At 42.4% G+C, this 15,938-nt stretch overlaps 1 protein-coding gene across 1 annotated transcript in view; it reads left to right on the top strand.

Annotated features, from left to right (window-relative positions):
- The first annotated feature begins 253 nt into the window (after positions 1–253).
- LOC124775554 (receptor-interacting serine/threonine-protein kinase 4-like) overlaps positions 254–15,938 on the top strand; it is a 168,968-nt gene continuing 153,283 nt past the window's right edge. The window contains exon 1 of the mRNA XM_047250383.1: positions 254–280. Coding sequence (XP_047106339.1) covers positions 254–280 — 27 coding nt within the window. The remainder of the gene's footprint in view (positions 281–15,938) is intronic.

Here is a 15,938-nt window from a genome sequence, read left to right as displayed (position 1 = left end):
ATACACGGCACCACCCCACATCTGACACCAAAAAATTTTTTTTTGTCGCGTCCCGGCACAGGTCCCGGATACCAATATAGAGTTGGTCGAGCCTGCGTGGCGCAATCGAGACGTTGACGACAATTATGGGTTTTGCGGTTCCCTTTAACTAGTCTATTACGGAGATGAGAGGGAGTAGAATCTCCTGGACTGTCTAAGGGCGTGTAGGAGGTGTAGATACCTTATACAATACTTCCAATAGGTAGCGGGTACAATGGGGGAATTGGCAGCACTGAAAACAGTAAGGTGAGATTTCTCCTTTAACGTAATTTATTAAATTAATATCACAAAGAATATGTGAGGTGTCAGACCCTTCCCCTTACTCTGTATACTTCTATAGATTCAGCCAGAATCTCCACTTTACTCCTCGTTTGAACAAAGGACCCTGATACTATCCACAGGAGACAAGCACCAGCTAGTGGCTTGTTCCTTCTATTGTTGAAACTAGCTGTAGAGGCTACTTGAGACAGAGACAAACTGTCCCCGTTCAAAACTATTCCACGGTAAAAACTTCTACTTAACTGACAGTTGTAGTTGACTCCACCAGAGCATCACCGTCTTCTCGTAGTTGCAGTTACTATAAACTCATCAGTAGCGGCTGCTACCTTCTCGATGCTGCCGGGCCTTGGGCGCTGCTTGTGCCCTCTTCGACTTCTGCGACGACTCTGCTTCTTGCTGCTCGTGGATGCCCTTAAATACCCATTGTGAAGGTCTGCCCTGCTCGGACACAGCCCTCGCATGCGCTTTCTCTAACTTATTTTTCGGTCTTCCCGGACGTTTCGTCGCTGTGGACCTACATTGGTTTCGATATGTCGGGCCGAGTCCCGGACGGAAAGTTCCTTCTCACCCCCCAAGGTCCGAGAGACGCGCTGTTCGTATCCTCGACGTGTTTACTAGCTCAGGCTAGTTGTACTGTGTGACACTTTCCCTTCCGTGTCTGCGGTACTGCTCGGCGTCCGCGTAAGAAATACTGGCTGTACCTTTACATTATGAATAGCTATGTCATTTTGTCAATTAAATCCTCTGGGGACCTGACAATAGGTGAGGCCTATCTGTATCACTCATTTTAAAGTAGCTGGTCATCTGAGTTAGAACGACAGCGTAAACAAAATATTTACGTGCATGTGCCATCTGGAAATTAAGGCTGAAAACCCTGTGAAATGCCCCACTAGTATTGGTTGCTCTTTTAGAACTGATAGCATTGGAAGCACAAATTGTGGGCGGAAACCCCCATGCTATGAAGTTCGTTGTGAAATAATCTGCAACAAGTATGTAATATTTTCATTTTTAAGTTTAATCCTCATTCAACCTTCAAAAAAAAGCACCCTCAGCTTCTTCGGGAGGGAGAAAAGCCAAACGAAACACCCAGTGTAACCATTTACCAATAGCAGTGTTGCTTTGTTTATAACCGGAAGCTAGACCTAACGCCCGGATTGTCCTCCTCCAGGTCTGCGAGGAGTAGGAAGTGGCGCTCACAGCACAGCACAGCACAGCACTCAGAGAAAGAGACATTAGAAGGGCTACCAACAGTTCAGTACAAACATTATCAAGCTGCAAACAAAACGCTCTCGCGCAGTCGACCTGTTTGCTGAGGTAATGCTGAAACTGGTAGCCAGCTCTTGGGCAAACGATAAATCTTTCCGAGCACAATCTGTACCATCCCGGGCACAACAAGACTCATCTGAAAGGGGGGGGGAGTGAGTATTTCCTGTGACGGCCTGTTTTTCCAACACTCGCACACTCGCAGAAGAATTTCTTAAAGTCCCCTGGTAAAAAGCAGCACTTCACAGAACCGCAAAAGAGAACTAACAATTGAAATAGCACACAGCCACTGCGTCTGACTGACGGAAAGGCTTATACTTTAATAATTTCGAGGGGCTGTTAATAGATCTCGCAAAATCGAAGAATTGATCTACAGCCCTTGTGAGAATGAGAAGGTAAGTCGTGGGTTCTGGGGCGGAGTCAGCGTTTCTAAGTGTTTAGCATATTCGACGTTTGATCCTTCGTGATCAATGAAGCTATTTTTCCGGTACGGAAAGTCTACCCTTCTCAATTCCACCAGCAGAAAAATACGTTCATCCCTCTAACATTTATATTACATGTAACTGACAACACAGAGCACCACGCGGGAAGCGAAGATGCTGTACTTTGTCTTTTTTTTTTTTTCCTCATCAGTCTTCTGACTGGTTTGATGCGCTCCGCCACGTATTTTTCTCCTGAGACAACCTCTTTACCTCAGAATAGCACTTGCAACCTACATCCTCAATTATTTGCTGAATGTGTTCCAATCTCTATCTTCCTCTACAGTTTTTGCCCTCTACAGCTTCCGTCCCTGATGTCTTAACAGGTGTCCTATCACCCCGTCCGTTCTCCCTGTCAGTGTTCCCCACATATTCCTTCCCCCTCCGATTCTGCGCAGAACCACCTAATTCCTTATCAGTCCACCTTATTTTCAACATTAGTCTGTAGCATCACATCTCAAATGCTTCGAATATCTTCTGTTCCGGTTTTTCCACAGTCGACGTTTCACTATCTTCCTGAAATTAAAGCCTATGTTTGGCACTAGTAGACTTCTCTTTGTCAGGAATGCTCTTTTAGCCAGTGCTAGTCTGCTTTTGATGTCCTCCTCGTTCCGTGCGTCGTTAGTTATATTGCTGCCCAGGAAGCAGAATTCTTTAATTTCATCTACTTCGTGATCATCAATCCTGATAAGTTTCTCGCTGTTCTCATTTCTGCTACACCTCATAACTTCCGTTTTTCTTCAATTTATTCTCTTTACTCTTACTCCATATTCTGTACTCATTAGATTGTCCATTCTTCCACTCCTGAATCTTTCTTTTGTTTCCATCATTCCTCCTTCGATGTACAAATTGAACACTTGGGGCGAAAGAGTACGTCCATTTATTACACCCTTCTTAATCCGAGCATATCGTTCTTGGTTGTCCACTCCTACTATTCTCTCTTGGTTCATGTACATATTGCATATTACCCGTCTCTCCCTATAGATTACCACCTATGCACCATTTTGCATTGTCGAACTCTTTTTATGGTTCTTTATTCTTGCTTGCATTATCAACCGGAACGTTAGAATTGCCCCTCTGGTGCCTTTACCTTGCCTAAAGCCAAACTGATCGTCATCTAACACATCCTCAATTTCTTTCCCATTCCTCTGTATATTATTCTTGTTAGCAACTTGGATGCATTAGCTGTTAAACTAATTGTGAGAATTCTCTCGCTTCTCAGCTCTTGTAGGCTTCGGAATCGCGTGGATGATATTTTTCCGAAAGTCTGATGGTGTAGTGCTTGACTCATTCATTCTGCACATCAACGTGAATAGTCGTTTTGTTGCCATTTCCTCCAATGATTTAAGAAATTCTGGTCGAATTGTATCGATCCTTTCCACATTATTTGATCCTAAGTCCTCCAAAGCGCTCTTACATTCTAAGAGTGGATCCCATCTCTCTTCCACATCGACTCCTATTTCTCCTTCATCACATCAAACAAATCTTCCCCCTCATAGAGACCCCCATTGTACTCTTTCCACCTATCCAATCTCTCCTCTGCAATTAAAAATGGAATTCCGGTTGCGCTCATAAAGTTACCACCCTTGCTTTTAATTTCACCGAAGGTTGGTTTTACTTTCCCATATGCTGAGCCAGTCCTCCCAGTTATCATCTCTCTTTCAATTTCTTCGCATTTTTCATGCAGCCATTCAGTCTTAGCTTCCCTGCACTTCCTATTTATTTCATTCCTCAATGACCTGTATTTCTGTGTTCCTGAATCCCTGAACATTTTTGTACTTCCTTTTTTCGTCGATCAGCTGAAGTATTTCTTCTGTTACCAATGATTTCTTTAGTTTCTTCCCTGGTACCTATGTTTTTCTTTCCAGCTCCTGTGATTGCCATTTTTAGAAATGCCCATTCTTCAACTGTACTGCCTGCTGAGCTATTCTTTATTGCTGTACCTACAGTCTTCGAGAACTTCAAGCGTATCTCGTCATTCCTTAGTACTTCCGTATCCCACTTCTTAGCGTATTGATTCTTCTTGACTAATCTCCCAAACTTTAGACTACTCTTCATCACTACTACATTTGATCTGAGTGTATATCTGCTCCTGGTTACGCCTTAGAATCCAGTATCTGATTCCGGAACCTCTGACCATGATGTAATCTGACTGAAATCTTCCCCTATCACCCGGCCTTTTCCAAGTATACCTCATCCTCTTGTGATTCTTGAACAGAGTTATTAGCTATTACTAGCTGAAATTTATTACAGAACTCAATTAGTCTTTCTCCCCTGTCATTTCTTGCCCCCAAGCCCATATTCTACCGTAAGCTTTACTTCTATACCTTCCTCTACAATTGCATTACAGTCCCCCACGACTATCAGATTCTCATCTCCCTTCGCGTATTGTATTACCCTTCCAATACCCTCGTATACTTTCTCTCTCCATCTTCAGCTTGCGACGTCGGCATATATACCTGAACTACCGTTGTCGGTTTGCTGTCGATTCTGAAAAGAATAACCCTCATCACTGAACTGTTCATGGTAACACTCTCTCTGCCCTATCTTCCAATTCATAACAACCCTACTCCCGTTACACTATCTTCTGCTACTGTTATTACCCTACACTCATCTGACCAGAAATCCTTGTCTTATTTCCCTTTAACTTCACTGACCCTACTGTATCTAGATCGCGCCTTTGCATTTTCCTTTTCATATTTTCTAGCTTCCCTACCACATTCAAGCTTCTGACGTTCCACGCCCCGACTCGTAGAATGTTAACCTTCCGTTGGTTATTATATCCTTTTCTTGTGGTCACCTCCCCCTTGGCACTCCCATCCCAGAGATCCGAATGGGGGATTATTCCGGAATATTTTGCCATTGGAGAGATCATCATGACACTTTTTCAATTACAGGCCACATGTCTTGTGGATACATGTTGTGTGTCTTTAATGCAGTGGTTCCCATTGCCTTCTACATACTCACGCCGTTGTTCATTGCTGCTGGCCGCGGTTTCTGAGCGGTTCTAGGCGCTTCAGGCCGGAACCACGCTGCTGCTACGGTCGCAGGTTCGAATCCTGCCTCGGGCATGGATGTGTGTCATATCCTTAGGTTAGTTAGGTGTAAGTAGTTCTAAGTCTAGGGGACTGATGACCTCAGATGATATGTTTCATAGAGCTTAGAGCCATTTGAACCATTTGATCATTGCTGATTCTTCCGCCTTTATGGACAGTTTCCCACCCCAAAAGAGTGCCCTGAACCTTTGTCCGCTCCTCCGCCCTCTGACAAGGCCGTTGCGCAGAATGAGGCTGACTTCTTGTGCCGGAAGTCTTCGGCCGACAGTGCTGATTATTAATCAAAATTTAAGCGGTGGCTAACTATGAACCGAGGACGGAGGACGTTTATGATTTTGAATCGAAGACTCCACCCTTTTTTATCTCATTTTGTTCGCTTTCTTTCGGTGCATCTGCTCGGGGCAGACGTCGTAAGACATCGGTTTAAGTTAGTTGCTGATCGATTAACTCAGTTCTTTTATTACAGAGGGCTGCTAACCCTCTGACCGAACACGCTGAGCTACCGTGCTGGCTCACGGCGTCCAATATGCTAGCAAGCATTCGAAAATGCATTCCCGTGCTCCGGCGTCGATTTCTGTTCAGGCACGGCTCTCTCTGCGAGTGTTGGAGATTCGTGAGGGTTGATTTGTTCGATAAGAAGAGACCTCACAGCTTAGTGAGGAGACAATAGTTACCTGGAACTGCCGGTGTTGCTAGGTAAGTGACCGACTTGACTGTAGCTAATTGATACCAATAAACTAAATTTGTTTCCGTGCAAATTTATTTTTGCGTTATCTTACCCCATCGATTTTGAATTGCGTTTCTGTTTCCTTGTTATGGTGGTCAGCAACGACAATTACGAGTAGCCAACTGAAGGTTCTGTACTGAACTGTTACTGGTGAACCTTTCCAGTCTAGGATTCTGATCTTGGAATATCTTCTGAAACTAGTTCCAGCTACTAGGTTTTTAACTGCTGGCATTTGGGCTGTCAAGCTGAAACCTGTCTTCAGGGTTAAACGGATGTGATCCTTATTTATGTTGGTTTGTCACTGTAGCAGTGCAGACAACTAATTCGGATTTGCTAATAAAGATATCCAGCTACATCTGCGGAGCTCTACCTCGCGTTATTGGTCTTTCACTACGCATATCGCTAAGGGTGCATGGAATCTGGCCGCTACTGTGAATTCTCAAGACGCCAAAGAAGCTTCGAGGGACGGGCGAAAATTTTTTTTCACATTCACTAATCTCATGCCATTAAGATTTCATTAACAAAGAAAGTAGTAGTCACAGTTTCCAGTTACGAAATGCACCTTAGATTGTCGTCGATTCAGTATAACTTGAATTACTTTCCTCTAGTAAAATTCGCAATTAAGGTTGGGGAATCTTTTTTGGGAACAGTATTTCCGAAAATTTTCGATAGTGTGTAATGAAACACACATCTCGAAAAGCCTTTTTCGAATTACATTCTTTTGCACAGTGACTTGAAATTATATTGAACTCACTGAACTGTATCAGCTGCGTATTGACATGGAATTACTACCACATCGTTCTTTAGACGATCACGAAGCACCAGCGAAAACATAAGCTATTCAACATTAAGACCTTCTGATTTACAAAATTATAGTGTTACTGTTGTGACCTTTCTGGACTCATGGAAAATAAAGCCGTAGAATCAATTAGGTTCTAGTTATAGATAAAATCTATTATCGATTTAGCCTGACGTAGGATACAGGGAACAAGATTTGTTTGTTTCCCTTTCTTCCACAATACATTCATCATTCTTTCGCTGTAATTCTTTCTGTTTCCTAATTTGGTGGTGTTTCCCCCTTTATAATTCTCTTTTCCTGATGCCTTTCAATTAACGAATTGAAACATCTGTTTATTCCAAAATTCCTTCACTTCTGTTGTCAATTTGTGCATGTGTAACTTATTTCGGTACATTTGTGGTCTCGTTTAAATGGATAACGTAACTCAAAATTTTCCTTCTTAATCTATGTTCTCTAATATTATCATTATACCAAAATGCGTGCGAAGCGATAAATTTAATCTTCGTTGCAAATATTCTATTTTGTATCATCAAAGTTTCAATGCAGTTGACGTGCAGATAGTATCCTTCACGGGCTCCATCTGGCACTCGGTTGTCACTATGTAAATAGCCACAATTACTTTTGTACCCTCAAGATAAGAGGTAGAGCCGAATACGAGTAGTGTTGCTAGCGATTTGGGCTGCTTCTTCCACAAGTTCTGATCCCATCATCTTTGCTGAACGTTCATTAGGTAGCTTCGTATTCACTACTCACTTCCCTTTTTCCAATTTTGAAGATGTTTTTTGGTATACATCTGTATTTCGTTTGTTCCTACTAACTTACAAAATTAAACTCTCTTCTTTACTTCATCCAGAAAATGTTCAGAAACGTAACATATTCAGAGAAATATTTTCTATTGGATAAATTCAATAAAATTTCGCTGTACGTTTGCTTTCCTTGTTTAGTTTTCTCGTACATAAATCATAGGGGACCCCTCAGTATTCCACCCTCCGTGTTTCCATGTCCTTGGTAGACGGTAACGATTGTTCTAACAATGTATTCCCTTTTTTGTTACAGCAGTCACTAAATTCTCCCAGAAGTGAAATGGCTACAACCCAAACAAGAAGAGTTTTAAAGCGATTGTTGCGAAACATACATCGGCATGGTGAGTTTCTGGGTAGCAGCACTGGCACATACCTCCGACTTCAGTCATCTGTAGAATTGTAGATCATCTCATTTTGTTTATAATAATCAGCATTACTCTTTGCTTTCTGTACACAAGACATAATAAAACCAACAGAATGTGTATTCCTGCACGACATCGAAACGAATTGGCAAAACATTTTTCACCGATACAGAGCAAAGGGCACCTAATGAGATGTGATGGCATTGAATACACTAAGTAGAACGTGACAGAATAGTTCCTTTATTTGGTTGTTACTTAGCAGACATCGACTACGCGTTATTACTGTTCGTGGACGATGCTGACATTCTTAAAAAAATCGTCACTCCCTTTGGTCTTTTGTAGTTTCGTGGAAGTTACGCGTCCTATATTCTTAACCCGTTTGAATGCTGTATTCTACACCAGGCCTCTATCACACTACGTCTCATCTGCGTTGTCTGCAGTGTTCAGTAGGCCCCCGTGTCTTACGGGACGTCGTCTCCTCCTCCTCCTCCTCCTCCTCCTCACCTTCCTTCCTCCTAACTCTGCTACTGTTGCTACTTCTACTCCTCCTCTTCCTTCTTCTTCTTCTTCTTCTTCTTCTTCTCCTCGTGCTCCATGGATTTTCTGTACACTACCTGAATTACAATCCTTATGGACTTGATGTCAATAACATCCTCCTGCAGCGTCGTGCCTCAATTCGCATTTGCCCTACGGTTCCTGCTGCATAACCGTACAGAAACATTAACAGTATTCACGAGCTGCTTTCAATGCTGTAAATACTGTTTTTTTTAAAAAAAAATCTCTTCTGCAAAAGATTTACTTGATCAGGTTCACATAGCAGATAATGTAGTTTCCAGTAGTATCACCTGATATAGTAATGTTCCTAAGTAAATAGATGCATCAGTTATGGATTTTTACATTGATTTCACTTTTTTATTTGTAATTAAAATCAGTGGATTACGCATTTCGGTAACTCCATCTTCAGATGCGAGGGATAGAAGTAAACTTTAAATTATCACCTCAAAAATAGTTGCGTAATAAGTGTTTCATTTGCAGGTACGTGTCTGCAGCCATCTTACACAATGAAATCCCCGCGCCACAGTGCCTTAACAGCCCCAATATTGACTGGAAGTTAAACCGTAATCCTCTATCCTTCCTTTTGTTATTATTCACTCCCCATAGCAAGGTGTTCGTTTGTATTTTATTAACTGCACATTATTGTGGAGTGAAAGTGTAGATTCTGTGACTCTTATAGAGCTCTTTTATTGCCATATCGCTGTATGTCCAAATCTTCGTCTTGCATTTTGATGCCACCAATCATCTATAGATTTTTCCCCAGTAGTATTCCTTGATCAAAACAAGAACCACCAAGGATCGCTGCGTCACTCCCCACGTAACTTGTTTTTTTCCTTCGTATTGGTGTTTTCTAAAATTCACTATAGCTATTGCCTCTGTAAGCAATTTCATATCGTAATGACAAAAAGAATCTCCTCACAAGAGAAAGAAACTATTTGTTAAAGAGTATTACTGCGCTCTTGAACTGTTTCCTCGCGCTATTATAAGCATTGTAGATACCGACAAACTCGGTGGCAGTCGACGAGCGGTTTACTCCTACGCTCCGCCGGAAGATAAAAGCGGCTGTTTGAATCAGAGAATCCGAACGAGGTGTCAACTAAACATTCGCTCGGCCTGCCCGGTTAGCCGAGCGGTCTAACCCACGACTTTCCGGAGCACCTGGTCCCCGGCACGAATCCGCCCGGCGGACTTGCGTCGGGGTCCGGTGAGCTGGGCGGTCTGTGGATGGTTTTTAGGCGGTTTTCCATCTTCCTCGGCGAATGCGGGCTGGTTCTCCTTATTCCGCCTCAGCTACACTATGTCGGCGATTGCTGCGCAAACAAGTTCTCCATGTACGCGTACACCACCCTTACTCTACCACGCAAACATAGGGGTTACACTCGTCTGATGTGAGACGTTCCCTATGGCGAGGGGGGTGGGGGGAGTGAGGAGTATGGTGGGGTCCACCGGGGGCCGAACCGCACAGTAACCCTGGGCCCTGGGTTCGGTGTGGGGCGGCGGAGGGGTGAAGTAGCCTGCGGTAGTCGTCGTGGGGTTGTGGACCACTGCCGCTGCGGCGGGGATGGAGCCTCTCCGTCGTTTCTAGGTCCCCGGTTAACGTACAATACAATACAAGCATTCGCTCAAAGATCTTCCCCACTCAACAGGGAAGGCAACCCAATAAAAACCACATGGCTATGTACAGCCTTTCCCTGGTTTCCAGTTTCTATCGAACGGGGAGTGAAATATGCCTTTAGCACCCATGTGAGATGATGTAACTTACAGCAATTACTTTTATCATAATCAGGTGACGTGTTGCACATCATACAACGACGAATCCATTCTCACATGGCAGAATTGCACGTTTCGTTATTGTTGAAGTAAATCACAGGCACAATTACTAGTAATCGCAAGGTGACAAACGCTGTATCATGGTTTGCGGAAGCTGCTGTTCCGGTGAAGTATTCTGCCACCTTCTATGCATTGTATCTTCTGTATCTCCTGGGTTTGCAGACAACCATCTTTCATTAGTATCACAATATATGGGCTACCGTCTCTAATAGAAATGTGTCTAATGGTCTGTCATTCTACTGTGGATTTGCAGAGCTCACGCCGCGTTCACCTTTACTGCCTCTCAAGTCTCGCAGACATTTTGCCCTGGTTACCAGAAATCCTAAGAGGTTCTTAGCGGTTGGTCTGCGCCTGAATCTGCTCGGAGTGAAACACCTACCCGTGACATGCTGAGTGGCAGTCTTCGCTCCACCAGGGCACAGGCCCGCCGTCTTCGGAAGACACCTGATGAGTGTAGAATGTATGTATCAGTGAATTGTTTCATCACGGTCGTCATGCAATCTCCTCATTCCTGGACGCCATTACAGTGTTCAAAGTGTGTTGACACTTCAAGCAGCAGTTCGCCTTTCTGAGCAAACATACCCAAGGATTATTTTCGTGCAGTACTCTGCGTGGCACATGTCGGAAAGTGTCTCTGCAGAACAAATCATCGACCATTTTGCACTACATAATTTCTGCTAAAGTGAGATATCATAAAGATCTGTCTGCACCCTGTCTCAGTGCGTCGTGTGCTCATGGGAATAACTCTTGGGCTGCTAGGAGGCTCTCAGTTGCTTGCCCGTTATTCCAGGTGGTAACTAAAAGAGCTAAACTTCCTACAAAGAAGGGAAGAGAGGGGGAGGGCGCTAGAGCTATATTTTTTGAGAGTTTTATTGTCTACAACGTCGTTAGTAGGCATGTGTAAGGAACATATGTCTACGGAATATGGACATGTGCTTTGGTGCTGAGGGAGTGAAAAACATCTCCGCACTGAGGTCGTTCTGTGCAGGCTAAAAGCTGAGCTCAAGGGTGTCACTCTTTGAAATGGATCCACATCAGCTCTCTGGAACACATCAATTCTATTATTTCCCTCATTAAACCATAAAACTTGATCGTAGACACCAATTTTCAGTACATTAATTAACAAGTGTCATTTTGGGCATTTGGTCCAAATCAGATATTTAACTTTCATTTGTTTTCTGTGTTATATTATGAAGACAATTCTTTTGTAAATATGGTTTGCAAGAAACACAGATGTGGACGCAATGGCATTCACAAGAAGTTCTGTAAATGTGTGCTTATGTAAATGTCTCTTTGCTGTATTTGTAACAGTTTCCCTTCGGCACAAATAATGACTGGTTATTTAAACTCTTCTTTTTTTCCATAACACGCATGTTTTTATAGCTAATAGATGGACAGGAAGGAATGGCAGTGAAGCTCTAAATCAATAAGGCTGCATCCAGCGACGTCTATATCTACAGTACTCACGTTCCTATTCAAAATTTCTAAGTCATACAATTTATTTTTATTTATTTTTTTGCTGAAGATGAGATTGTTGATTTGACGCTGTTTTCTTCTTTAGTGCTAAACTGATTTTCAGGAAACCGACGTTTCATATACATAGTTTTGCCACTTCCCCTCACTTGATCGTATTCTTTCGCATAATTGTTTTGAAATTTATTCCCCATGTACTAACTGTGTTTATATCGTTCCCCGCAAAAAGATCTCTCATTTACACAAACCTAGCAGCATGTTGCAAAATTATCAGGTATAGCCGACAGCAAAAGAAAATGAAAGAAAATAGCCTTTACATTGAAATAAATTCCAAAGAAGGAAACAGTTTTCGAAATATGTGGAACGGCAGCTTGATGGCAGATGAAAAATTAAATAGTAAGACATTCCATTACTTCTAATAAGATAACATTTATACACAATATAAATAACTCTCTGCAGATTAAGAATAATTATTTCTGAAAAATCACTTCTTTGAATCCAAATGCATGACATCTTCTCTCTGTCATACGAAACGTCTTTTTAGTGTCTCGTAAGGGGTGCTGTCACTCAAAGAGCGTAACGAAATTTATAACTTAATTACGTGTTGCTTCTCAAAAATGTACAACATATAAAACAAAGCCGTGTACTAATTTCGTAGGCATAGGCTGAAATTTCAGTCTTGTAAAACAAAATTGTTTGCTCAGACGGTTTACATCAAGCAAAATGGGGCCGAGATACATTTCTTTTCACTACCGTCGCTGAAGCAAGCGAACTAATTGGCAAAGTTTCATGAGTAAGATGCTGTTTTAGTGAAAACACGCCAATATAAAATTCCTGAACTTCTGGCTGGTGTGGCGACATGAATCGCGTAAACGCGTCCGGTCACCCTCCACCACCAACACTGCCAAATCCAATAATTAACATGACGTCTCCGTGAAGATACAGCATAAAAGCCAGGAAAGAAGAAAGTAAGTTCGGTTTAGGTTCCACGAGACAGAGAAAAAGGTCGGTCCGGCAGACGTTCCCTTAGCTTAGGAAGCTTTATACAGGTAGAAAATAACAGGATTTGTTACAGATGTCCAAAAGATTGCTGTTTTGCTTTAACTCCTAGCCATCCACGGACCATTCTATGATCCTTAAGATCCACCGCTGTAAGGTGCCTGGGGTTTCTAGTAGCACCAGCGAACTTGAAGCGGCGACCAATCTTTTGATGTCGAACTCCCAGGTGCTCCAAACTCGCACCCTGCCAAGACCAATACTGTTGCCAGAGTCTTCGCCACTTAGAACAACCCGGAGGACACAAATATTGTCACCAACTGGAAAGTTTATTTGAACATCTGAGTTCCTGGCCGGCCATACTTCTGAAAGAAGTGGTACGCCTTTGCCTTTTTCAGATTCCAGAACCGTCTCTCCAAGTCAGTCATAGGAGGATCTGCAGTTTATCTCGAAATACGGACTACGTCAAGAGTTGTTCTCCTTGTAAACCTAACATTGCAAGAGTTTAAACGCGCTTAGAGGACTGGGAGAAATCCTAGGAGCAACTAAAAATCGAAATAGATTTGTTTGTAGTTCACCCTTCCATTAAGTCATACCCACTGCTGACAATTTCTAGGTTAACACCTTGCCATATCATTTAGTTAGACTAAATCGCTGCCCAAGCAACTGGAGGCAACGCCGCATACCGGGCAAACGTGATGCACGAGACAATCGCAATACAAGCACACATCAGGATACCTGTTAAGTAGCTACACGTTCGTTTCACGTGATACTGCTCTTGTAGACGTTAACACTAATTTTATTCGTCTTCCTTTATTATATATATTTTAAACAACACTCCAATACATACATATAAAGTTTTACACACAAACATATTTTCATAGAAATTATAATCGTGAGCCTCTTCAGGTGCGACCTCTTCAGAAGGAATGTAATAACACGATGCCTAAACGTAGATATTGTCAAAAAATGAAATATCAAGAAATGCTCCCCTCCATTGAATTTCTAGTAGGAAAATATCTACAACTCTGAAACTCAGTAGTCATGAATGACATGGTAGTTTCGAAAGCATTGTAGTAGATGCAACGCCGCTTTACAAGCCGTGCTTTACCACGTCGTTTCGCTTCGTACTTCGTGTTTCATGCAAACATTGCACATCCTTGTTGGTGTTTTCTAGGCGTCATCTCGACATGTTTTGGGAAATGGGCCCAATATTGTGCTTGGAGTCAAAAACGTGTTTCAGCTAGCGAAGGTTGTCAACGCTTTTCGTTGCCCGGCAGTTGGACATTTTCTGACATCACCTAGCTATATTTATTGGTAAGCAATATGTGTTTCTATTCGAAGAACGTGTATTATTTTTTGGATAAAGTACATATTGAACAGAGCCATATAAAACACTTAAAAAAATTGTTTGACCCGACTTTCTTTCCCACAAGTACGACTGGGTTTTGCCCGCGTTTGCTTCCACAGGTCGGACTCGTCAAAGTACGGCAAAGGTTTAATAGCAACGGAGTAAGTTCGAAGACTTATTTATACTATTTAAAAGAGGAACCTTTTCCGTCCGAAATAAATCAATTCTTTACAGAGCATTCTGGGTATAAGACAAAAACTTCTGCAGAACGTGAGACGCGAAATAAGTTTGAATGTTCCGTACGTCCTCCTTTCCTTTAACTGACGTGCATATTAGATTTTGTAGCTAGACGTGAAGCGTGCTTACGTGGCGCTGGACCTTGCCGTTGGTGGGAAGGCTTGCGTGCCTCAGCGATACAAATGGCCGTACCGTAGGTGCAACCACAACGGAGGGGTATCTGTTGAGAGGCCAGACAAACGTGTGGTTCCTGAAGAGGGGCAGCAGCCTTTTCAGTAGTTGCAGGGGCAACAGTCTGGATGATTGACTGATCTGGCCTTGTAACACTAACCAAAACGGCCTTGCTGTGCTGGTACTGCGAACGGCTGAAAGCAATGGGAAACTACAGCCGTAATTTTTCCTGAGGGCATGCAACTTTACTGTATGATTAAATGATGATGGCGTCCTCTTGGGTAAAATATTCCGGAGGTAAAATAGCCCCCCATTCGGATCTCCGGGCGGGGACTACTCAAAAGCACGTCATTATAAGGAGAAAGAAAACTGGCGTTCTACGGATCGGAGCGTGGAATGTCAGATCCCTTAATCGGGCAGGTAGGTTAGAAAATTTAAAAACTGAAATGTATAGGTTCAAGTTAGATATAGTGGGAATTAGTGAAGTTGGGTGGCAGGAGGAACAAGACTTCTGGTCAGGTGATTACAGGGTTATAAATACAAAATCAAATAGGGGTAATGCAGGAGTAGGTTTAATAATGAATAAAACAATAGGAATGCGGGTAAGCTACTACAAACAGCACAGCGAACGCATTGTTGTGGCCAAGATAGACACGAAGCCCAGGCCTACGACAGTAGTAAATGTCTATATGCCAACTAGCTCTGCAGATGACGAAGAAATCGAAGAAATGTATGATGAGACAACAGAAATTATTCAGGTAGTGAAAGGAGACGAAAATTTAATAGTCATGGGTGACTGGAATTCGTCAGTAGGAAAAGGGAGAGAAGGAAATATAGTGGCTGAATAGGGGTTGTGGGTAAGAAATGAAAGAGGAATCCGTCTGGTAGAATTTTGCACAGAGCTTAACTTAATCATATTTAACACTTGGTTCAAGAATCATAGAAGAAGATTGTATACATGGAAAAATCCTGGATATACTAGAAGATATCAGATTATATAATGGTAAGACAAAGATTTAGGAACCAGATTTTAAATTGTAAGACATTTCCAGGAGCAGATGTGGACTCTGACCACAATCTATTGGTTATGAACTGTAGATTAAAACTGAAGTAACTGCAAAAAGGTAGGAATTTAAGGAGATGGGAATTTAATAAACTGACTAAACCAGAGGTTGTAGAGAGTTTCAGGGAGAGCATAAGGGAACAGTTGTTACATATGGGGGAAAGAAATACAGTAGAAGAAGAATGGGTAGCTCTGACGGATGAAGTATGAAGGCAGTAGAGGATCAAGTAGGTAAAAAGACGAGGGCTAGTAGAAATCTTTGGGTGACAGAAGAAATATTGAATTTAATTGATGAAAGGAGAAAATATAAAAAATGCAGGCAAAAAGGAATACAAACGTCTCAAAAATGAGATCGACAGGAAGTGCAAAATGGCTAAGCAGGGATGGTTAGAGGACGAATGTAAAGATGTAGAGGCTTATCTCACTGGGGGTAAGATAGATACTGCCTACAGGAA

Source organism: Schistocerca piceifrons, chromosome 2, assembly GCF_021461385.2.
Source record: "Schistocerca piceifrons isolate TAMUIC-IGC-003096 chromosome 2, iqSchPice1.1, whole genome shotgun sequence".
NCBI lineage: Eukaryota > Metazoa > Arthropoda > Insecta > Orthoptera > Acrididae > Schistocerca > Schistocerca piceifrons.
The sequence above is the reverse complement of the archived record's forward strand: the minus strand, read 5'-3'. Positions and strand labels throughout refer to the sequence as shown.